Source organism: the organism of the source record quoted next, unplaced genomic scaffold (assembly GCF_019419815.1).
Source record: "Pyrus x bretschneideri cultivar Hongxiangsu unplaced genomic scaffold, Pyrus_bretschneideri_v1 Contig25, whole genome shotgun sequence".
Lineage (NCBI taxonomy): Eukaryota > Viridiplantae > Streptophyta > Magnoliopsida > Rosales > Rosaceae > Pyrus > Pyrus x bretschneideri.
In genome coordinates, this window is record NW_025999557.1 from 1,268,198 (window position 1) to 1,293,523 (window position 25,326).

General features: G+C 36.5%; 3 protein-coding genes and 1 non-coding gene across 4 annotated transcripts; 2 read left to right on the plus strand and 2 right to left on the minus strand.

The window, feature by feature from the left end:
* Positions 1-801: 801 nt before the first annotated feature.
* On the minus strand, positions 802-8,739 carry LOC103933377. Its single transcript, XR_007259370.1, has 17 exons — positions 8,453-8,739; positions 8,307-8,370; positions 8,001-8,109; positions 7,601-7,663; positions 7,306-7,409; positions 7,124-7,191; positions 6,921-6,992; positions 6,356-6,516; positions 5,828-5,901; positions 5,641-5,735; positions 4,903-5,010; positions 4,692-4,789; positions 3,131-3,268; positions 2,873-2,920; positions 2,247-2,361; positions 1,573-1,673; positions 802-1,095 (listed from the first exon to the last, which is right to left on the minus strand). It is a non-coding gene; the product is annotated as an uncharacterized LOC103933377 (transcript).
* Positions 8,740-13,480: 4,741 nt separating this feature from the next.
* On the minus strand, positions 13,481-15,971 carry LOC103932725 (protein CUP-SHAPED COTYLEDON 2). The gene is made up of 3 exons (XM_009342366.3): positions 15,342-15,971; positions 14,828-15,111; positions 13,481-14,268 (listed from the first exon to the last, which is right to left on the minus strand). Exons 1-3 carry the CDS (start codon positions 15,892-15,894, stop codon positions 13,702-13,704), a joined length of 1,404 nt encoding a protein of 467 aa, XP_009340641.2. The 5' UTR covers positions 15,895-15,971; the 3' UTR covers positions 13,481-13,701.
* Positions 15,972-20,007: 4,036 nt separating this feature from the next.
* Positions 20,008-21,606, plus strand: LOC125478475. Its single transcript, XM_048586654.1, has one exon. It carries the CDS (start codon positions 20,008-20,010, stop codon positions 21,604-21,606), a length of 1,599 nt encoding a protein of 532 aa, XP_048442611.1.
* A 72-nt stretch (positions 21,607-21,678) lies between these two features.
* Positions 21,679-23,640, plus strand: LOC125478476. The gene is made up of 4 exons (XM_048586655.1): positions 21,679-22,274; positions 22,366-22,674; positions 22,763-22,868; positions 22,948-23,640. The coding sequence occupies exons 1-4, from the start codon at positions 21,679-21,681 to the stop codon at positions 23,638-23,640; spliced, it is 1,704 nt and encodes a 567-aa protein (XP_048442612.1).
* The last annotated feature ends 1,686 nt before the right edge of the window (positions 23,641-25,326 follow it).

Genomic DNA, 25,326 nt, shown 5'->3' on the forward strand with positions numbered 1-25,326 from the left:
CCACTGCGGATATGAAATTCCTATCTTGACCTGCGGCGGAGTTGAGTGTATGGAATTACTCTTCTGCCCCTCATAATTTTATATCATAATTTTTAAATTTTTATTTTATTATTATTATTTTTTATTTATAAACATTTGCTGATTTTGAAGTTGTAAAACTTTCTAACGTAATTTTTTGTTGATTAGATTAGGATGCTTCCACAATTTTATACGTTTAATGGATATTTTCAATGATAACGATATATTTGTTAAATGTATATTCTCATCCCTACCTAGCATGAGGTCTTTTGGGAGCTCACTAGCTTCGGATTCCATAGGAACTCCGAAGTTAAGCGAGAAGGGAGCTAGAGCAATCCCATGATGGGTGATCCAGTGGGAAGTTGCTCGTGAGTTCCCAAAAACAAAACCGTGAGGGAATGGTAAGCCCAAAGCGGACAATATCGTGCTACGGTGGTGGAGCGGGCCCGGGAAGTGGTCAGCCCCGGGCCGGGATGTGACAAATTGGTATCAGAGCCAATCCCTGGTCGGAAATGTGCCGACGAGGACGTCGGGCCCCTAAGGGGGATGGATTGTGACATCCCACATCGCCCAGGGGAGTGATCCTTAAATGTATATTCTCATCCTTACCTAGCACGAGGCCTTTTGGGAGCTCACTGGCTTCGGGTTCCATAGGAACTCCGAAGTTAAGCGAGAAGGGGGCTAGAGCAATCCCATAATGGATGACCCACTGGGAAGTTGCTCGTGAGTTCTAGATAAACGAAATTTATATCCCTTGTTGTGCGCTAGTTTCATTACAAATGATTTATCTACCTTTAAACTGGAATTAGTTGAGAAACTTGAGAGAATTCTCTTTGATGCTATATGGAATTCCAAATTCTGCTCTAGCTTTACGTATTTAAGTTCTGAATTCACAGCTAAACATACTTCCACCGTTAATCTGAACAAACTTTTGTATGCAACATGTGGGAATAGTAAACTCATAAGCTGAACACGGTGGCTGGTGTTACTCTAGAATCGGTCCTCCGTCACCACCACCGGCTGAGCTTCAAGGTGCTTCCTAGCAAGGTACGGACCCATTTTAACAGCGTCGTGCAACTGCACACAGAAAGGAATGAACAAGAGAAGACACGTAAGATGGTAACATAAGCATTTACGATTGATTCCTTTGTTTAAGACAAAATAGTGAAGTCAACCTAAAAGGATGACCTCAAGCCAACAAGGCTCCCCGCTTTGCGAGGGTGTAAAGATAAAACATTTTATTTTCTTACATTAACCAATAGGTTAACATTTTCAGTTTTTTGTCCCACAACTTTTCCCTTCAATGGTTTTCAACTCACACACACACACACCACATAGACCAGACAATTCACACAAATACATATATGATGGCAACAGAGTGACTATCGACTAGTGTGTATGGATCGAACAAAATTAAAGAAATGATCTGTACACCAGCGTGTACGCTTAGGTCCAACCGTTTTAATTATTCCGTGATGTAATCAAGGATCCCCCAAAACTCTCCCACTCTAAGAAAAATAAAAATGAAGGAAGGTTATGTACAATAGAACTAACCTTCGCCGCTATCCCAGAAGGAGATTGGTCGCTGGCAAGTTTACTTGACATGTTAAAAGCGGTGTGGATTGCCTTGCAGCAATTATATCTGGCTTCCATAGCTGAACAGTAATTTTCATTCACATGAAAATAGATAAGATTCAAATAATTAAAGCCAGTTGAAAATTCAGAACCCGAAATAAGAAATGAGAGTAGTCATTTGTCCGAGTCCAAGAAAAAAATTCAGAAACCAGAGGAAAGCATATTAAGGGTTTGCCAAATTCTGAAATGTGCAACCAAACTTCAATTTAGAGGGAAAAGCAAATAATTTAGCGTTATCATATAGCAGGAGTAAATCAGAGAGAACGTTGTAACAAAGGTCATGCGATGGTTCTATATAACGCCTTTTGTCTATTCACTCTCTAGTCTCTAGTCAAATGGACTATTAGAAATTCATTTGAGAACCAATCCTAGATAACGTATTAGCCCATGCAAGATAATAAGTATTGGTTTTATCATTAAAATACACAAAATTGAGCACTGAAAGAATGTATCATGTAGTTAGGGTACCACTGGAAAGAATAACTGTTATAAATTGTAAGAAAAGTATAAACCAATTCCATGAAGTTAACTCCGTATATTTATAAACTTGCAACGTAATAAATTGAATGATTACAGAGAAAAATGAAACAGACCTAGTTTAGTGGTTTCAGTAATTGGATGAGTCACTATGTTTATTATCTCCTGCTTTGAGCAAATCTCCATCAGGCACCATGGGCGAGCCACCAATCCAGACAGCATTCTATATCCCTGAATTATCCACATTTAATAACCACCATAAATAGCAAATACCAGAAATATATACAATTACAAGTATTAGCATCAGATGCTGTATCAGATGTAGTAACAATATGAATTCTTATATCTTAATTTCTCCTATATGCCTACAGAAGTATCATCAAACTTTCAATTATAATTTACTTTACACATTGTTCTTTACCACAGGATCAGAGCATAGCGCTTTGGTCAGCGACAAACGAACACTTACAAAGGTGATTCACAATATAAAAGGAAGCGTGTTTCCAAAGCAATTAGTAATTACAGCAACGAACACCATAAAAACATGTATTGAGTCTATTCAAGTATCATATTTGCAGATGGAAAAATATAACACATCTAAGGGGCAAAACCAAACTAAACGGAGAAAATAATTCGCATGGTACATAAACTGCAAACTTTCAATTATATACAGGTCCAAAAAAGTATTCAACAGTCACACCACCAAAAAATCCACAATTCAAGATTTTATTAGAAGTCTTACTGCTAAACGAATGTCCGAATCCTGTTTAAGAACTGATAGGAAAAGACCCTGCCAATTGCATCAACAACTAAGTAAAACTTCCACACATTTTAAAGACTTAAATGAAGAATGACAAGCACGCTGAAAAACAAATGATTTGTAACAGAAATTGTTGGACTCATGCCAAAGGATGAAAATTCAGGCAGGCAACCTGCACCCACGTGCAAAATATTTGGAGGCTTATGAAACAATAAAATTAAGAAGGAAAAAGCTGCTCACAGATGGTGTCAGCTTTGAACTCTTAGATGCTGTTTCATAAATCAAGCGTCGAAGGCTTTCTTCTGCATCACTAGTCAGTATCATGCTGTTTGCAGATCGAGTTTCCCCGGAAATGTTTCCAAGGGCATGTAAGGCAGCCTGTCTTTTCATCAAGAACCATTGAAGTAAGAATTTGAATGTAAACTACAACAGATACTATCTTTTTTATCATCAACAAGTATTTGGAATCTTGGACAGATCACAAACACAGTTGTCAATCAATTACTAGGAAACATCTTATATCCCATGGTCAGAATCCAAACTATTCATCATTTTATTGGCAAAACCAATATTCCAATGGATGCAATCAAAGAATAAAGTTGCTTTGGGATCCATGAATGTAGTTCTTAGGTGGGGTCAACACATAAGATCATCTATGTTTACGTACGTTATAGCAGGCATTGTAATCTCTCTCCCAAAGGAAGGTACGTGTAATAATCTGTTATCCCTCTTACGTGATATGGCAACTAAGATGGGCTGGATCACAAAAGTCATTTAAATAAGGGTGTGATGGCTCCTAGGGACAATGGAACAAGGCTTGTAAGGATACTATATCAAGTGAACATAGTCAACAAGTTATGTGGCAATTAGTGTCTCTGACTTAGAAGCCTCCTCCGGTCAAACAAATGTCAGAGATTCTAGAAAACGCATCATAAGAGACTGCCTAGCATTCAGATTACCAAAAGCTATTTGATTATTCAAATCGATTAACTTTTTACTATGGCATTATTAATCCCTAATAAGTTTCTTTATAAAAAATTAAAAACACTCCCACACCTCGAAAGCTCAACTATCCCCAGTTTGATTATAGATGACAAGCTTCTACTACTGGGAGAAGAATACTCACGGCTCAGAATCTATTAAAAAAATTTCATTTACAAGTTCATTGTCAAAGTTAATTGTCAGACCATATTTATCACGTAACCCCATCCATGTTATTTGGCATGGAAGGTGTATCTAGTTGGCTGCAACAGTTAGTGGATTTAGAAGCAAGGACATTGTAATACAGCATACTCAATAGTTCAAAAAATAGGAAATTGTAGTATAGCATACTCTTCATTTGTCATCAGCTTCCTTTACCTTTTGGAAAGGTGTATACCATGACCATGCAAAACATGATGTCCTTGCAATGCCTAGTTTTTCTACTCCTATTTCTGTATTCCTTGCATGTACTTTTTTAACAAATAGACAGACGGAGACTAGTTAGTACCTAAAATAGGGAGTTAAAATAAGAAGATTATCTTATATCACTATATCTCTTTCCACGACCAAGGTAATGAGTGTTCTAATCCTTACTGTGAACTGTGACAGCATTTTAATCTTGGATCTTATAGTTCAGAGTTAGCTACTTACTAAAGAGTATGTGCGCGCGCGCACGCACACACACACCCCTTGATACAGGAGAGGCTTCAGATTCAATTAAATTGGCAAATTAAAACATGATAAGGAACATAAAAAATTGTATTAAAAAAAAAGGCTGGAGAACTTAAAGCCATAAAGCTAAAAGACTAGATCCACTAACCAGTTGTTTACCATGTCCATGTCTATCAAAGGCTGCATAGATAACATGTCTTGCAACTGGTGGTGAACTTGACAATAAACGCTGCGCTCCTTGAGTTGCTAAGATCATCCCAAAAAACCAGGTTGTAAATATTAATTTCTTGATGATGGTAGATATGTTTCACGCTATGAAAACCCTTTCTCAAGCCTAGTGAAGGCACTGGCATACTTACATGACCCTATTTGACCAAGTGCTTCAAGAGCAGATTCACATTCATCTATTTCTTGAGTTTCGGATGAACTAAGTATCCTGTCTATGGCTGATAATACAGTTTTTAAGTCTGCATAATCAATATTAGTATCAAAATCAATTCATGACCGCTTTTTCATTTTTATGATCTTTGGTAAAGCAATTATATATTTTTTTTGAAGTAACAAATCTCAAAGTCTACCTTTTGAAATAATTTAAGACCGTCCCCAAAAGAGAATAAATAGCATGTGACAGAAGCTATATATATAATGCTATATGCAGGAATACTAAGTGATTTGAGTGGTCCAAGATATTATGTTAGCGCTCTCTTTCAAACCTAATGGGAAAATTGGGGTCCAAGTGCAACTGGAGATTTGGAGGTAGCTTTGATTCTTTGGATAAATGCAAGCAGCAAGCTAGCCAAAAACCAAAAACAAATTAAGGGTGTCCACTAAAGAAGACTATTTTCTTCTTTTTTCTCTGGGTCCGAAAATGGGATGACAAGTGCCTCAACAGCAGTGCTGCACTAAAATTAAGCATGATATCTGTCCTCGAAATACAGGTAAAAAAAGCTACCAAATGAGCCAAAAATAATGCAGGCACTAGACTACAGGGCTTCTAAATGCAGGATGAAAGGTAAAAACAACGGCTTTATAATACTCTGAATGATGCAAGTAGATATTATTCATCATATACAAGTTTCCAAGTCTGTAAGACCTACTCAATTCATCTGCAAGTATGTAATTCTCCTTGGACAGAATTCTTCCACTAATCATCATTGCCCTTGTTCTTAAAATTGACTCCATTGATTTGTTGCTACAAAAGTTATACAACCATATTTCTATAAGACTTTAGGCGATGTAGAGTATCCAAAACGAAACAGATAACAAAAAATGTTGTTTAAACACCTGATTATAGAACTAAGCAGTTGCAGAAGGGTGCTTGCAGACAAAAACTCTCTACCATGCTCAATCTCTGTCAACTTTATCATTTGCCACATACACAAGAACATCTCAATATAAGGTTTTTAAGCAAGGAAAAGAGTATCAAAAGAAAACAATACCAGAAATTTGGAATTCTCTATTGATTGGATTGTAAAAGAAAACAAATGAGAGAACTTCAGATGGATGCCATTCACTTGGAGATAATACATACAAATTATGGGCCACATTTCTCTTAAGCATTGTGTACTAAACATTGGTCCTGGAACAAAGTAGTGGACCTGATTTTTCATCTTCATACAATTTATGTATGCTTAGTTATTCTGCAGATCTGATTTTTGAGTTTTAATACAGAGCTTGTAGTAAATTATGATCAGTATATGGCACGAAATGGAGCACCAAAGGAGCTAATATGGAGAGCTGGAAAATAGATAGTTATGCAGATTGTGCGTGAGAGAGAGAGAGAGAGCAGTGTGCAGATGATCAATGGCCAACCTCGTACAAAAGCTCCAAAATGATCAAGGTTGAAAGGGTATCATTTGTGTTGTTGATTTCTGCCTCAAAAGTCCAAGTAGATTTGACTTTTGAACTACTGATGCCACATTGGCGGAGACAGAGAATAGCTTCACCATCAAAGCCAGAACCCGGACCCGTCCCTGCAAAACATTAATATGATTTTTTTTTTTTAAACTAAGCAGAGAAAATCAGCAAATAATCTAGAATCAGAGACAGCACAGTAGCATACATGATACTTGGAAGTTTGCACGGAGATTGTAAATGCATAGAAAAACTTTTCATTCGACTGTCTAACATTGGTACATCTATACAAATGGATTAAACTATCCCTTTCTTACAACCACTTTAATGACATGCCTCTGATGCACATGTCAACAACACAAATTAGTCAAGTATCACTACAGTGTTGTGTAACAGAAAAATGCGAAAGACCGGCACAGTTGATAACTAGTTTTCTTTTACAGTTCTTTCACTAAAATAAAGGCCAAATTTCAGGAAAGTTTAACTGTACATTTATAAATCACAAAAGTAGCAACCACCCTACCACTGAAGAGCATTGGTCTGCTAGAGCTCCAAGATGTGTAGCCTCTTTATTATTAGCTGGGAAAACAATATCCTACATATTGACAGTAAGAGATTTCAGTAAGAGATTTTAATAAGCTATCACAAAGGAGGTATTCATTAAAACAACATTTGAGGAGATCAAAATTTAAACTCAGAGTATAGCACTAAATATGATGTCCATACTATGCCTTCAGGAGAACCAGCTTATCCTCGCTATTGCATCCATTGCTACAGTTGCAACTTTTTCATTGCTAAACACCAGAAGAAAAACATTATCATGAACTCCAAACATAAAGGCAAAAATAAAAACTAGAAAATAATTAAAAATCCAAGTATCGGTGTTCAACTTAAAATTTGAACCTTACCCATGAATGAGGCAATCAAACAAAAGAGGATATATATTGTGGTCAAGTATAAGGCGTGTTGCAGAAATGGAATCTTCATTCAAATTCTTGAGAAGGCAAGAAACCTGAAGATTGTTCTCATGACACCAGATTAAACTAGGCAATAGATTCGTCTGTTACTTGCATAAGTTTTTCAACTCCCCCAAAAAACAAATTAAATAGTACAAAACAAACAGATAAATTCTCTAATTAGGAACAAAACTACTCAACAATCTCAAATCAAAGCAAAAGATGCATAAGCAGTTTTTATACATACCGTTTTACAAGCTAAAGATTTGACTTCTTGCGACTCTGCCATCACACCAACTTGTATAAATGGCTGAACAAGAGAAAAAATAAATGTTTATGAATCTAGATAGACACATAATACGTACCAAAGTGGCTTTATTTCTGAAAGTTAATTGGGTTTATACTTTATACTTTATGCTATGGTATAACATCTTTCATTTGATTGAACCAGAGCAACATGTTCATTGAAAGAGCTTCCCCTATGGCATTCCAATACATGATAATACGAAAAGCTTTAAAGTTTTATCAAAGAAAGACTACCTGAATTCTAACCAAATTCAGGACAACCCTTCTTTCATTTTTCACAAGAACACAAATACAGTCATCAGCAAAATGCAATCAGTTAGGACAACAAATGAAGGGCATACCATGAACTGGGGGATGAGAGAAGCCCCATATTTCGTCTTGAACACTCTTTCCAAGACAGCAACCAACGCGCTTTCCAGACCGGGCACATCAACTTTGGTTTGCAAAGCACTGCAAGCGAGAAACAAAACAAAATCAATTCACACCAAGTTCAACTTCCATTAACAATGTCAGTGGAGACTTTCATCAAACAGTTGACATGCACACATTCCCATTACTAAAAACCGATACGAAAACGAAAGAAAACTGCAGTCGAGCACAAAAACTTGGAAAACAAGTTATGGGTATAAGCAGAAAAAAGGGGTTACTTGAGAATGACGGGAAGAGGGAAGCGATCGAGAAATTCCTTAGCTGATGCGTCGTTTTGAAAACCTGCAAAACACAGTGATATTTGTTAAAAAAAATAGCTTAGAAAAACTGGAAGGAAAGCGAGTGTCAGCGGTTTAGTGCTTACCGGGATAGCTTGCGAAATCGGAAGCAGCTTCGAGTAGCTGAGTTGGGTCGTCCACCGAGTACTCCTCCATAACTTACAGCACTAGCAGTCGCACTGAAACGCTGTGCGCGTCTCACAGAGAGCGAGAGAGGAGAGAGTGAGAGGAGACTACGAAATTAACATTAAAACGTTTCAGTCTGAGATATTGTGGACTGGGCCCAAAGACAACCATACAAGAGATATTTCACAACACGTTGATGAGCAAATTAACCCTCCTTCCCATGCAGATTCGGTACTGTATCAGGCGGTTCACTTTGGTCATCGGGGTCATTCATATATAAAAGCAAAGTCGGTGGCTCCAAAAAAATGCATTTGCAGTAGTTCCAACTCGAGTTGGAAGTTCCAAACCTTCGCTCACTTTTTTTATTGTTATTTAAGGGTTATTCTTCTAAAATATCGATTGAACTAGAGTTTGTTTGTAATAAAAGGTCAATAAATTTCACAAATTTCGTTTTCTTTTTTGAATATTGCATGAGCTTGGCGCTAGTTTGTGCGACTAATGGAGGATGTTTTGGGTGTCTAGGCCCATGGGGGGGATTGCAGTCCTCATGTTATACTTTTGTTTCCATTGGGCCTTTTGCCCACCATTATACCAAGATAACAATTTAGTTGTACTTCTTTATGTTTGTGGTTCGTCTCTAGTTCACTGTAAGTTTAATGTCAAATTATTATAGTTAGTTTACTATGTGACGTAGCCCAAATAGTCTATCCATAAATATAAACCGTATCATTGTATTATAGGCCAAGACAAGAATAAAATGTAGTAAAGGAGTCCTAATTCCCTTACTTGTTTAATTTTAAATTCCTTTAGGGTCGAAAATGCGGGCTGCTTTCATCACAAATTTATTAATTCCGGGCTTCTGGGTAGGACAATTGCTTTGGGCTATTTTGAAGCTATGCGAGCTGGTTACAAAAAAAAAAAATCTAATTTTATTCGATATCCAAGTTATACATAATCATTTGCCTTCATAAGTAAATAAGCAAACATTCTGTATATAAAACTGAACCATAAATCAAATAAGTAATAACGAATTTTTCACGTTGATGCATCATTCGGATCGGTTTGGTTTGGCCGGTTTGATCGTTCGGATGATTTTCGCCTAACCCTAGATAGGTCAAGATAATCACAATATCAACTTGTACAATCAAATCACTGTTACAAATATGTCATATGTGTAAGAGGATAAGAATAATAAGCCAAGAAATACCAGAGATGCAATCATACGCATAAGAAAAAAGACCTTGATATATATATAAACACCAAAAATACACAGAGACTCATAATTCACTTCTCCTTCCATAAATTCCAAACCCTAGCTTTTAGTGTTTGGCTGTTTCTTGTTTGGTTTCATTCTGTTTGGCTTCAAACCCTGCTTTCATACCTTGATCCCATCACAAAATAATCCACTGCAAAGGAAATTATAAAAACTAAAGCCAAACAGGGTACAACGCGTGCCATGCTATTTCCATGAACAAATCCTCCGATGGTGTCCTCCAATGGTCCCACGTAAGTAGCGGCCCCCCCCCTCCCCCCCCAAAAGAAAGCACATACCCGAAAATTTCACACTGCTCATTGCCTTCCCATGCACAGATCATACCCCTCCAATTTCAACCTTAATGTACCAAAAACCGCTGACCACACTTCATCATTATGGACTTCCACCATTGGGTTCCCTCCACGTGGAGGGAGATCAACGTACAGCAGCTTGTACATGATTGCATCTGAGTCACACGATGTTGGTGATGATTGTTTGTGACTTGTAAAACTGAAAACATGCATCTGGTTTTGGATTTTTTTTCAAGGTTTTAGGTTTCTGAAGGACAATGGCAATTATCTGTGGGCTGTAATATTTCCAAATTTAAACACCAACTGGCAACAGATTCTTTAGAAGACACAATCTTTTTTTTTTTTTTTTCTATCGGATTCATCTTGGTACAAATAGTCTGAAATCACCAAACCAAATTTAGTCACGTAGTGATGGCAGCAGTTTTGCAGAAGCGGAATACCCATTTATGAACTTTTTTTTGTTTGATTATTTTATATTACTAAGGGTATGGAAATGGAAGGGACTTTTCAGCTCAAGCAGGTAAAAACGTCTTAATAAGAAAATGTAAATGTCAAGCGTTTTTCGCTCTAATTGGATGAGCTAAATGAGTTCTCCATTTTAACAAGTCCGGCCACGTGTTTTACTTGCACCCCCTAGTTTCTCTAATTGGTTGTGTACCATAGACGTTCCTTTAGTTTGTCTTGGCTTGGGGTCGCCTTTAGTTTTTCTAATTGGAGCATGAACAATGACATATCATGATAAAAAGTAGTGGTAACTTGCGGATTTACCTCTCCGCACACGTGGGATGCAGAAGATTTTTTTGCTCCCACAGGGATGAGCTAAATGAGGGCTTCCCCATTTCAAGAGATAACCTGAACCATAAACCTCTAATACTGCCCCTTTATAGTAACTCCCGGCCGGGTGTTTTAGCGTGAACAATGACAAAGAGTGGTATAAGTGGCGGTAACTCTTCATTTAGACTTAAGAACTGGAGACGCTTTAACGATATTTGTTTCTGCATTCGAGACTGTGTTTGATTCCCTCCTCTCCCAGTAGCAGTGTGATAATGAAACAATGAAAATTATGAGTAGGGTAATGCAGCCGTCCAAACAAGGAGGAAAAGTAAATGCAAGGTTGCATAATGTGTTGGCTAGGAAGATACATGGTCCCCCCCAAAGCTAATAAGCTAAGCTGACAAAGAAAGAATACAATGTAATGTAACAGATAGAGTACTAAATTGTCCCTTCTATAAGACTATATCTGCGAGGAGTACCCACTAGGAGAGCAGTGTCCTTAAGCCTCAAGGGTCTCTGTATTACCCTATAGAGTCTGTGTGCGAATGTGAAAGGTAACCATCCATGTCTAACAAGTTCAACTCACCATTAATGATTTAGATGGTGGATGTTTGTGACAGTTCAACAACAGCAAAATCCTCCAGAAAATAAACCCTTTTTTTACAAATTATATAGAAAACTTCATTTTAATCCATGGCAAAGATGACTTTTAGATTAAAATCATGAGTAAGATCAAAATCTAATTTTAGTCCCTTGATACAATGTCGTTTGGCCAACTCCATATAGCCCCTAAGGCGACGACGGAATGCCAGTTGCCTTTCCTTTAACTTATTTGGTAACCCAAACGTACTTGGAACATAACCCTATTATAATTAATTAAAACAGACAAGTGGCATATCCTATATTTGTGGATCTCAATTAGAAAGTTTTTAAACTCATTAAATTGGACCACGATCTCAAATATTTGAGAAAACAAGTCTCATACCCGGGGTGTGAGAAATTCAGGAGCTCGATTGTCAAGACATGTGTCTATGCTGCCATACATCATATAGATTATGGAATCACTTGTGATCCCACCCAAATGAGGAATGGGCTATATGACCGACTGTATAGAAGAATCTCTTCACACAACTAGAAATTTTCACTTTGCTGATAAAATTAGTTTGTCGCCAAAAGTCAAATTTCCACTTTGCCGACAAAATTAGTTTGTAAAATAATTGATATCAATTAATTTTTCAAGGTCATTATTCAAAGACTATTCCAAAAAATAATCACTCAGTTTGAAAATCATTTAGCTATTTCGTAATTACCATATTTCATATTTAATTTATTCAATTCTTCTTAAAATGATATAACGATTTTCAACTTGGTTAATTTTGAGAAACATGATCTTTAGATACATATATAATTCCAGTAATCAACTACATTATTATAGAATAACCGAAACGAAAGAAAGCATAAGAGAATGTAGCTAGTACTTCCTCACATATAGATAGTGTTTATTTCTTTTTTTACCTAAGAAAATAAAGTTATAATGCAAAACCAAATTATATTTTAACCGTTAAATTTTTGTTCAAGAATATAAAATCAAAATCTAACCGTTAAAATGTCCAAATTATCTATACACACTAATCAAATGCAAAACGATCAAATATAAGGGTTATGATCCCCTTCATGTTCTTTCAAGTTCAAGAATGCTATCAAACAAGACTGAAGCCTCTGCATCTGCAAGACAATAATTGGCAAACCCAATGCAGAAATCAATGAGCTAGATTCCAATCCCAATCCCAATCCCCACCCGAACGAACTTAGGGTTGGTTTGGTATTGCTGTGCTTTGAAAAAAGTTGCTTCTGCTGTGCTGTGAGAATAAGCAGCTGTGAAATAAAGCAGCAGAGTGTTTGGTAAACATTTTTGTAAAAGTGCTTTTGAAAAAAAAAAAGCAGGATTAGCGTGTTTGGTAAACTTTTATGTAAAACAGATGTGAAAAAAAGCCGGTTTTTCAAAGCTGGGTTTTGCAGCTTCTTGTTTTTGGCTTTTTTTTCACCCAAAACTGTGAAAAAAAGCTGAAGCTGAGTGTTTACCAAACACAAAAACAGCTCCCAACTTTTTTTGATAGCAGCTTTTTTCAAAATCACCTCAGTACCAAACCAGGTCTTAATAACATCCCAACGACAAATCAAACATCATCACAACCGAGAAAAGGGGAATAAAGCATACGTGCAATTACCATTTAAAGCAAAACCCAGACTATCTTCAGAAAAAGCTACTCACTGCAATCCGCATCAGAATATCTTATCTTAATAATTAATATTAAGCAGATAATCTAATAATGCAAGATGCAGGTGAATCAATTTTTTTTTTTTTTTTTTGGGTGGAAGACAGGTGAATCAGTTTCACCGTCACTGTTCCAACCAATAACCACAAACACATATACCTCCATTTGTAATCAGCACTTACAAAGTTCACCTTCAAACTAACTACTTCGGTAACAAAACATCACCGCGGAATCAATCTAAAAGAGTTATCAATCTAAAAGAGTTATAATCCGATCACCAACTCTTCATGTAATTTCAATCCCCGCTACTTAAAATTCGTGTTCGTCTATATTTTCTTGGCTACCATAGATTCTTCAGCAGCAAATAATCACTTACTAAATTCACCATTAGATTACTTAGGTAATAAAACACACCAGAGTCGGTCATAGTCTCATGCAGTCATATAATCACAGGCCAAACATAAAACAAACATAAACTACTGATAACGTCACAACTGAAATACCGAAACTAGCCCTGCTACTACGAAGTGAATCGGGCGTTTTCGAATAAAAAGTCTGAAACACCCCCGCACGTGTGGAAGCCTCCATGATTTTCAAAGACACTCGGTCTTGAAGTAATTCCACATGCAATCAAGCTCCGTGGGGCCAACTGCCCTGACTTCCTCGGATACCGGAGGCCAGTTCCCGGTGAAATCGACGGAGGATCCGCCGCCAGCGACAGAGCTGCCAACGTGGACAGGAGGATGAGCCGGCATTGGGGAGAAGAAGAGTGGCAGCTGGAGATTCTCCTGCAGAGACCGGAGGCTCGGGAAGGCCGAGACGCCGCCAAAGTTCGGCGGCTGGGGCGGAGGAGGGTGAGCCAGGTCGAAGCACGAGGCTGGGAGGTTGAAGCCATTGTTACTAGGGTTGGTGGAGAAACAGGACACGTGCTCCATGGGGATTGGACTGTCGTAAGAGCAGCCGTCGCCGGCGGCAGAGACGGGTTGGTAAGGGGAGGAGTCGAGGAGGGGCGGGAGAGAAACGGAGGAGGGGGAGCTGGGTTCTGGGCAGAGAGAGACGCTGCTGGTGGAGCCGTTGCCCATCCGAGTCTTTTTGGATCCGGGTCCGGTAGCGGCTGATCCGCTGCTCTTCTGGAAAACCCGGGAAATGACCCACTCGTCCTGCACGTGTATTGAATCAATGCCATAAGCGAAATCGGTGAAAAAACCAGTCAGCTTTTTGAGAAATTAGTCATGTGGGTAGGTGGTGACGTTTCTATATGCATAATTAAAACCCTAACGTAATTAATGCCTAACAAAAAAACCGAAATGGCAGCGAACGAGGAGACCTCATAGAAATTATAGCAGAATTAACAATGTGACCTATTTTGATAACTGAGCTACAAGATCTTGCTCCGGAATTCTTATTTATGCTCAAAATATTCAAGTTTCAGGTGTATGTGCCGTGATACAAGATAGCATGGAAGAGGATATACGGAGGACCAACTGAGACATCCTCTACCAGTGAAAGCCATTAATTAACATTAGTATGATCTGCATAGAAGGTTACATTTACCTAACCCTAGCTAGCAACCCCCAATGTACCAACTAATTTACCTAACCCTAGCTGTAAATGATGTAGTACTACTAAAAATCAAAACTTTACATTTTAATATGTAGCTTAGACATGCATGAGCGTCAAAATTTCCAATATAACTTTAGGGGGAGAGAGAGAGAGGACCTTGGAGCTCCGGGAGAGATAGTGGTAGGCAAATTTGCCTTCAAGACGGTACTCATGCATGACCCAGTTGGATTTTTCACCCTTGGGAGCTCTACCGCGGTAAAAAACCAAAGTCTTCTTCATCCCAACGAGCGCACAAGTCTTGGAGCTGTAAATCTCCCTGTCCTTTCCGGTGGCTTTCCAGTACCCGGCTTCAGTTGCCCTGTTGGTTCGGAGCCCCGTCGGGTATTTCCGGTCACGCAGGCTGAAAAAGTACCACTCTTTCTCCCCCATCTTTGCCTTGTCTGCAAATTTATTCAAAACCAACGCTTAAATACTAATTATAATCAACACCCAACATTTATAAATTAATTCATTTCAAGTTATGTACAAGAAAAATTGTTATAATCCAACCCGAACACTTAGAAACTAACTACAACTAAAACCCAAATTTAGAAATCAATTATTTCAAGTTATGTACATGAAATAATGTGATTAATTAGCATGAGGTGGAGTTAAGTAGTTGATTAATTACCAGGGAGCTCCCAAGGCTCACACTTGTTGAGGTCGACTTCAGCAATGGCACGGCCGGTGAAGCTGCTGTCAAGGACCTTCTTGAGGAGGTAGTAGGTGATGAGCTCCTCATCGGTGGGGTGGAAGCGGAAGCCGGGTGGCAGGTGGGTGTTGTGATCAAATTGGGTGGAGAAGCTCATGATGTCCATGGGTGTCGAGAGAGAGAAATCAAACAAACAACGAGACAGTCGTTGGGAAGAAAACCCAGAACGGACTTTTGGAGTGTGTCTAGGTTTTAAATAAGGTGTGATTGTTTCATGAAAGTTGTTGGAGGTCAGGAAAGAGTGGAGTGGAGTGAGGGGTTTTGAGAGTGAGGGGATGAGTGTTTGTTTTGTAGCTGCAAGATTTGGTTTTAGGGAGAGAGAGAGAGAGAAAGAGAGAGGAAGAGTGTGAGAAGGGTTTGATGGATCTGATCTGAGTGGCAGAGAGAGAGGGGAAAAGGTGAAGGAGATATAATAAGGTATGATATGGCTGGAAAAATCTGTGTTTTTTTCTGTCCTCTCTGCCGTATACATTTCCTCTCTTTCTCTCTCCTCTTTCTTTCTCCCTCTGTAAAGAGAGAGAGAGAGTGTGTGTGATGTGTCTGAGGAAATGGGCTGTGCAGAACTGGGGGTAGTCTGTTTAGAGTATGCGTGCGTGCGTGAGAAAGTGTGCAGGTATTCCTCTGTCAGTGAAGAAAATGAAAGGGAGGGAACAGAAAGTAGTTTTATGAGAGAGCCCTTTTGAGTTTATGTGAAAGGGAAAAAAACAATAAGAGAAGGGGAAAACAAATTTTTATTTTTATTTTAAATCAATTTTCCATTTTTTAAATATTAGAAAAAAAAGGAGAGGTAGAGATTTTCACCATGTATCGATAAAGCTGTTGCAAATCTCTCATGTCAGCACAGTACATATAATAATAATAAATCCAATACAAGCACAGAGAGTCCTGGTGATTTATATACACCATCCCTTTTCTTTTTTTTTTTTCCTTTTTTGGACACAGTAATACACATAATCTATGCAGCTGTTTTTTTGTTTTGTTTTTATTTTTATTTTTATACAATTTCTCTGCTAATTAAGAATTTGTAAATGGGATTCATAGGTGTCTAATAATCCGTACTTTTATTTATTCTTTCATAGTGGGGCTTTACATGGATGTTCTACCTCATGTTTTTTACACGATTCATATGCCAACATTATAAAATATCGTGTCAAAAATATAATGATGTAGAAAATTCATGAAGAATCTAACTTTTGAGAGAGTATGTTTAGCATTCCTCAAGCGTTTAAAGCACCCCGTATAAATGTTATCAAAATGTAAGGTATTCCCTTCAACATTGGAAGTTAAGAGTTAAACCAAAATACTAAGTCAATATTATAACCTACCACAGTTTATTATCCGCCACAAAATTAACTTCTCTAAACACATGTCCACCGGCACTTTAAATGCCAAGGCAGTTGGATTAAATTGCCCTTATCCTAGAAAATGTTGGTCCATAGGCCCAAAATTTGGCAGGCAACTTGTGGCTCGAGGAAGCCCATCGAACTGCCTATCGAATAATTGTTGGGCCTTGAGCTCAATGGCAGTGACGATGTGAGAGTAGCGATAGAGTGGGCCTCCCTCATGTGCACAACCTAGAGCCAAGCAACTCGTTTATTCGTGTGCCTTAAGCCATCTCCAACCGAAGGGTTCAGAGGGCTGAAAATACCTCGAAAACCGTCTCCAACCGAGGGCTAGGCCAGAGGGCTCATGAGCCTCACGAAATAACATTAAACAACATAAAAAAAAACATTTAACAACATGAAACTTAAACAACATTTCAAAAAACATTTAACAAAATAAAATTTAAACGCCTACTCCATGCTGTTTTTGGCCCAAAGATGTGCAACAAGATCCTATTGTAGGTACTTGTTTGTGGCACGTGAACATATCATTCTGTAACGCCTCATGTACTCATATATAGAGATACTACCAATTCTTGGATTGAAAGACAAATTAGGCCTATCATATATTTTTGCACGAGCCTTTCTTGACCTATTTGAATTGTCTTGGTCGTCATCGGACTCTCCATCAATATACCCATCTCGCTCATCCTCCACTATCATATTGTGTAATGTGATGCAAGACATCATGATGGAGTCCAAATTTTCTCGACTCCACCCTCTTGCCGGTTCGCTGATAATCTTCCACCGTGCTTGTAGAATACCGAAAGCTCTCTCAACATCTTTCCGGTATGCCTCTTAGTGTAAGGTAAACAACTTTTCCTCGTCATTCCTAGGGTTTGGAATTGCTTGGACAAGTGTCGCCCACTTTGGGTAAATGCCATCTGCCAAGGAATACCCTATATTGTATTGACGGTCGTTGATGTAGTAGTCAAGTTGAGGTGCTTTATCTTCCATCAGGCAGTTGAAGAGGGGTGAACGCCTAATGTCATTTTGGGATCCAGGGACTCCAAAAAAAGCATGCTAGATCCATGTGTTATATAAGGCAACCGCCTCTAACACAACAGTTGGCTTTCTCGACCTTCCGCAAAACACTACTACAAAAGGACCTAATAGTGTCAGTTGTTGCTTCGGTTTAATATTATATAGTGGCGAAAAAGAGATTTGCGACACTCACTGAAGATGACGTCGTATTTACTGTCGCTTATAAGCGTCGTAAAATTTCTATGTCACTTTTAAACCGACGTAAAAATTTAGTGTCACTTATAACCGACATATATTTTAATATTTTTAAGTACTGGCGTCGCTTTAAATAAAATAGTGTCGCTTTTAAGCGACATAAACTATGGGTGTCGCTTCTAGGCGACACTAATTCTTTGTTTTTAATATTTTAAATCCTGCGTCGATTTTGAGCGACATATATTTTGAAAACCAGTGTCGGTTGTAAGCGACACATTGATGGTCTTTATATGATCTCCCCCGTGTTTTCTTTTTCTTCTCTTGCACTTTTCTTATTCGTTCTTCCAATTTTTACAAAGTCTCCCGTGTTCTCTCTCTTTCAGCTTTCTCCTTTGGTTTTCAAACTTCATTTGTTCCTCTTCACAACAGTAAGTTTTTCTTGCTTATAATATTTTTATTTTCTCCTCTTATGTTTAATTTTTAGTTATAATTTATTTTTGTAGGAAATTTATTTGAGCTGGTTGAGTACATAAAGAATTGTTGACGTCGAAATTCTTCAACAAATCAGGTTTGTATCACTAACTTCTTTAATTTTTAAATTGTATAATACACAAGTTTATTTATTTAAAAATTATAATTTAAGCACTTAGATAAAATTCTACTATTTTTGTTAAATTAATAAAAATTTAGTCGAATTAATTAATTTTGTCACTCTAATTGTTATTTTAATTTGTTGTTATTTTGATAATTTTTTGTTGTTATTTACTAGAATGGATTAGATGAACATAATTTGAATTGTTATGAGAAAATGGAATGAATAATATTTATAAGCATTTATGTTAAATTAACAATATTAAATATAACATAAACTTATAATATTGAGTAATATAAGAATATATTATGTTAATTTTTTTTTTTGCACTCTAATTGTTATTTTAATTTGTTGTTATTTTGTTAATTTTTTGTTGTTATTTACTAGAATGGATTAGATGAACATAATTTGAATTGTTATGAGAAAATGGAATGAATAATATTTATAAGCATTTATGTTAAATTAACAATATTAAATATAACATAAACTTATAATATTGAGTAATATAAGAATATATTATGTTAATTTTTTTTTTTTTTTTTGCACTCTAATTGTTATTTTAATTTGTTGTTATTTCGATAATTTTTTGTTGTTATTTACTAGAATGGATTAGATGAACATAATTTGAATTGTTATGAGAAAATGGAATGAATAATATTTATAAGCATTTATGTTAAATTAACAATATTAAATATAACATAAACTTATAATATTGAGTAATATAAGAATATATTATGTTAATTTTTTTTTTTGCACTCTAATTGTTATTTTAATTTGTTGTTATTTTGATAATTTTTTGTTGTTATTTACTAGAATGGATTAGATGAACATAATTTGAATTGTTATAAGAAAATGGAATGAATAATATTTATAAGCATTTATGTTAAATTAACAATATTAAATATAACATAAACTTATAATATTGAGTAATATAAGAATATATTATGTTAATTTTTTTTTTTTTGCACTCTAATAAGAATATAACCTAAACTTATAATATTTAGGAATATAAGAATATAAGAATATAACCTTTCATAAGAATATAACCTAAACTTATAATATAAGAATATCCTTTCATATAAGAATATAACCTAAACTTATAATATTTAGGAATATAAGAATATATTAATTAATTTTTTTTGCACTCTAATTGTTATTTGAATTTGTTGTTATTTTGATAAGTTTGATAACTTTTGGTTGTTATTTATTAGAATGGATTAGATGAGCATAATTTTGATAACTTTTTGTTGTTATTTTAATTTCTTTTTACTATAATAGGTGTTGAAAATTAAAAGATTGCAATCGTGATAGAGTTTGAGGGGTGAAAGATAGAAATTGAAAATTTTGATAGTTATGCCTACATGATAGGGATTGAAAGATTGTAGGCATCTTAGTGTCAACGTAATATTTTACCTTCGTAAAGTGGTAAAATATGGATAAGAGTTGGTTGACAATACCCCGAAATTTTGAAGCGTATACAACTGGAATTAATTTGTTTTTGGATCAAGCAGTTGCAAATGGTGTTGGTCCTGATAAGTTTAGATGTCCTTGCAAAAGATGTTGTAATCGATATACTTTTGTTAGGAACACCATTGTTGAACATCTCATATTGTATGATATGGATAAAGATTATAAAAACGCTTGTTGGCGACATCATGGCGAGCAAAACATTGGAGAGCAAAATGTGGGAATTGGAGAAGAAGAAACAGGAGATGAGGTGATTGGCATGCATGATTTTCTTAATGATGTATTTGTCCAACCATTAACAGAAAAAGGTGTTGGGCCATCTACTGAACCCCCTATTGGGGAAGGGCGTCCAGAAGAGGTGCAGACTTTTTTTAAGTTGCTTGAAGAGGCAGATCAAGATTTGTGGCCAGGTTGTAAGGAGTTTAAGAAATTGGAAGCAGTTGTAAGATTGTATCAGATCAAGTGTTTAGCGGGAATGCCTGACGAGATCTTCACCACTTTACTGGAGTTAATTAAAAGAATGTTGCCTGAAGGGGATTGTTTGCCTGAATCCTGTTACAAGGCAAAAAAACTTATAAATGACTTGGGGCTGTCGTATGTGAAAATTGATGCATGTCCCAATGATTGCATGATCTATTGGAAAGATACTTCAGATTTGACCGTGTGCTCAGTTTGTGGTAAATCAAGATATAAAATTACCAATGCAGAGGATAGCTCGAGGAAAAAGGTCGCAGCTAAGGTTATGTGGTATTTTCCTTTAAAACCACGATTGCAACGATTTTTTATGTCGAAGCATATGGCTGAACATATGAGATGGCATGCAACTGAATGTCCTAAGGATGAGTTTATGAGACATCCTTCAGATTCTCCCGCATGGAAGCATTTGGATAATTTATATCCGGATTTTGCGTCAGAAATTCGAAATGTCCGATTAGGGTTGGCCAGTGATGGATTTAATCATTTTGGGAAAATGAGGAATGATCATAGCACATGGCCTGTGGTGCTTTCTGTTTATAATTTGCCACCTTGGATGTGCATGAAGCAACCAAATTTGTTATTGTCTTTGTTAATACCAGGACCACGCAGTCCTGGTAAAGAGATTGATGTATACATGCGTCCATTGATTGACGAGCTGAATGAGTTGTGGGAGGTGGGCATTCCCACTTATGATGCGTGTTCCAACCAAAGTTTTACGATGAAGGCTGCCGTGTTATGGACTATAAGTGATTTTCCGGCTTATGGAATGTTGTCAGGATGGAGTACACATGGCTATAAAGCTTGTCCACATTGCATGCATGATAAAGAATCTATTTACTTGCCAGCGAGTCGCAAGATTTGTTATATGGGGCATCGACGTTTTCTTGAAGATAATCATAGGTTTCGAAGGCAAACCATCACTTTTAATGGTCGTCGAGAGCATCGTAGTGCACCAAGGCAGTGGACTGGTTTACAATGTCTCGAAGAACTTTCTACATTGAGATTTACTTTTGGAAAACCAAACAAAGATGCTTCAGTTGGCCAACGCAGAAGAAGAGCTTCGAGCAGTACAAGTAGTAACAGTTAGTGGAAGAAGAAATCGATTTTTTATGAACTACCTTATTGGAGGCATCTGTTGATTAGACACAATCTTGATGTTATGCATATCGAGAAGAATATATGTGACAGTGTGGTGGGAACATTGCTAGATATAGAAAAGTCTAAAGATGGATTGGCGGCACGTGCAGATCTTGAATTCTTGAACATAAGACATAGTCAACGCCCACGTAGAGAAGGAAATAGAACATTTCGACCTCCAGCATTGTTCACATTGAAAAGAGAAGAAAAAACTGTGTTTTGTAAAGTATTGTCTACTATTCGGGTCCCAGATGGATATTCATCAAATCTGTCGCGATGTGTGCACGTGAATGAACGAAAAATACATGGGTTGAAAAGTCATGATTGCCATGTTTTAATGCAGCAGTTACTCCCGCTTGCAATACGCCCGGTTTTGCCTAAAGCTGTTACTATGGTTTTATTAGAGTTGAGTGCAATTTTCAGACAGTTATGTAGTAAGAAGGAGTCTGAGGAAGGATTTAAGCAACTGAATTCAAGAATTGCCTTGACATTATGTCAACTTGAGAAAATATTCCCTCCTGCATTTTTTGATATAATGGTGCACCTCCCAGTTCACTTGGCAGATGAAGCAGCTCTTGCAAGGCCTGTTCAATATAGATGGATGTATCCAATTGAACGGTAATGAATAAATTTTTATAATTTTTTTACAATTGTAGTCATAACTTTAATTAATAATTATAATAATTTGTATTTCGTTTTATAATTGTAGGTATTTGCAAACACTGAAGCGCTATGTTCGTAATAAGGGTCGTCCTGAAGGTTCTATTGCTGAAGCATATTTGGTGGATGAGTGCTTGTCATTTTGTTCCATGTATCTTACAGACGTTGAGTCTCGTCGTACCCGTAGAGGCCGAAATGAAGATGGTATTGGACGTGGAGTATCTGGTGGGTTATCAATTTTTGACTCGAAAGGATGTTATATGGGTTCAGGAGAAAATGTGGAGCTCGATCTAAATGTTCTTGATCAGTGCCATAGATACATTCTAAATAATTGTGATGAAGTTAGCCCATTTAGAAGGTAAGAACGTTTAATCATACGTCTTAATGTTTTATTGGTTTTCTTAACTTTGAAAAAATAATTATCTAAATTGGACATAATTGTGTAGGCAACATGAAGAATTCTTGAAAACTAAACATCGTCGAGAAAGGTTAACTATGCGACAAATTAAGGAGCTAAGCAAGAAAGAATTTCCAGAATGGTTCAAGCAACATGTGAGTTGATATAACAATCATTTTAATTATAACATGTTTATAGTTATTCTGTCAATTTTTATCTTCATACTTATTACAGATGAATTCAAGATATGATGCTAATGACACATTGATATCTCAAGACTTGCATTGGCTAGCTAATTATCCTAGTAGGGTTGTGAGTAGATACAAAAGTCACATTGTTCATGGATTTAGATTTCGTATAAAATCTGTGGATGATAAGCATAAGAATCAAAATTGTGGTGTCTTTGTACCTGCAAATGTTCCTGGAGCAATTGGGCAAGTAAATTGCTATGGCAGAGTTGTAGATATGTTCGAGGTCAAATATTGCGGTCCTACTGAAGCAGGAGATAGGGGTCGAGCTGTGATGTTATTTAAGTGCGAATGGGTTAATAGTGAAAGTCCACGAGGAATGAAGACTGATCAATATGGATTTACTATGGTGAATTTCAATCAATTGGGATTTAAAGATGATCCTTTCATACTAGCATCACAAGCATTACAGGCATTTTACGTGGAGGACACGATTGAAAAAGATTGGCACGTAGTTGTTCGAACTCAGCCAAGAGATTTATTTGACGTATTAGAGGATAGTGATGCTATTGATGATTATGCCACGCCGAACTTGGATGATCAAATTCTTGATAATGAAAATTTTCATACAAGGGTTGGCGTGGAAGAGACTCCCTTTCTTGAATCATTAGCGTTGCCTACCGGGTTTGTTAATCATGCCAATATCGACGAAGAGCTAACAGATGATGACAGGGAATAAATATATTAATTATTTTTTGTATTAATTAGACTTTGTTTTATTTTGTATGCTATGATATCGTATCATAACATATAATCCTTTTGGCTTTGTTTTATTCTGTTTTTTTTTTATTATTCTGTTTTATTATGTTCATCTAATTAGACTTTGTTTTATTCTGTTTTTTTTTTTTTTCCTTGTTTTCTGTCGCTTTTAACCGACGCAATACGACGTGTGTGTCAGCCTTGGCGTCGGTTTTAACCGACGCAATCCTAGCCTATTTCGACGCAATACGACATGTGTGTCAGCCTTGGCGTCGGTTTTAACCGACGCAACCCTAGCCTATTTCGACGCAAAATGAGACTATTTCGACGCAAGGTACTTGTTGTCAATCATATGTATTACCCCTAATAATAATAATTATATATAATTATTTTTTATTATTTGCAGTTTTATACCCCTAATAATAATAATTATATATTAATTTAACTGTTTTACACCCCTAAAAACTATAATAATTATATATAATTATATATTAATTTAACTGTTTTACACCCCTATATGAATACAAAGAATGTTTTACACCCTAATAATAATAATTATATATAATTATTTTTTATTATTTGCAGTTTTATACCCCTAATAATAATAATTATATATTAATTTAACTGTTTTACACCCCTAAAAACTATAATAATTATATAAAAATATTGAAGTGTATTACAAACTATGGATTAGATAGTGAACCCAAAAACCAAATATAACCAATAAGCACAAGTTCCATCATTAGTAAAAACCGATCGATTCATTGATTTTGGTATGAGTGATACAAGTATTGGTATACACAAGTAACATGAGGAGATAAGCCTCCAGGATATTGGTATACACAAGTAACATGAGGAAAGTACCTGTAAATTCAAAACCAAATTTATATAATAATAATAAAATAAAAATTTGAAAGGAAAAAAAAAATCAACCTTAGAACATTAGGAGAAAAACGGCTGTCTCATGTGTCTGGGAGTGGAAGATATGAGTTTTGGCGGAATGGATCTCTTGGGTTCTTGAATTTTCGGTGGTGGACAACAAGCGACATGGAGATGAGCCCATGGACCGCGACAAAGTGATGGAGAGAGGGGTTTGTTTTCTGGGTAAATAAATGTGGGTATGACATGCCTGTTGGGTCACGGTGGTGTGAAAGAAACGAGCAATCTGAAAGGCAAAGAGAAAGAAAGGGGAAAGTGAAGTGGGATGGTCTAGAATTTCACTTGTTTGATATTTCATTCTAGCACTATAATTTCCCACTGTCCATTTATTGTTAGGTGTGGAGTGGGAAGGTTTGGGCGCTAAGTTTGAAATCATTATTTACAATGTATGATTCGTGCCATAAAAGGTAGGGACCTAAATATATATAAAATTCACTTTACAACATAACACGAAACTAATTTCAACGATCCAACCGTCAAACATGTTTGTATATAATTCGAGATCGTATACGAAAAAAATCGCAAAAAACAAACATTCTGGGATGAAGTAACGGGAAAAAAAATTTCGACGGTTATCAACGAAAAATGACGATTTAACGGTTATTTTAAGTCCGATTTTGATGATTTTTTGCAGCTACACTCCTTGAACCTATATGAATACAATGAATGAATTCGATCTTCCAATTAAAATATTTATACTAGTGGATACCACAAAATCTTACGTTAT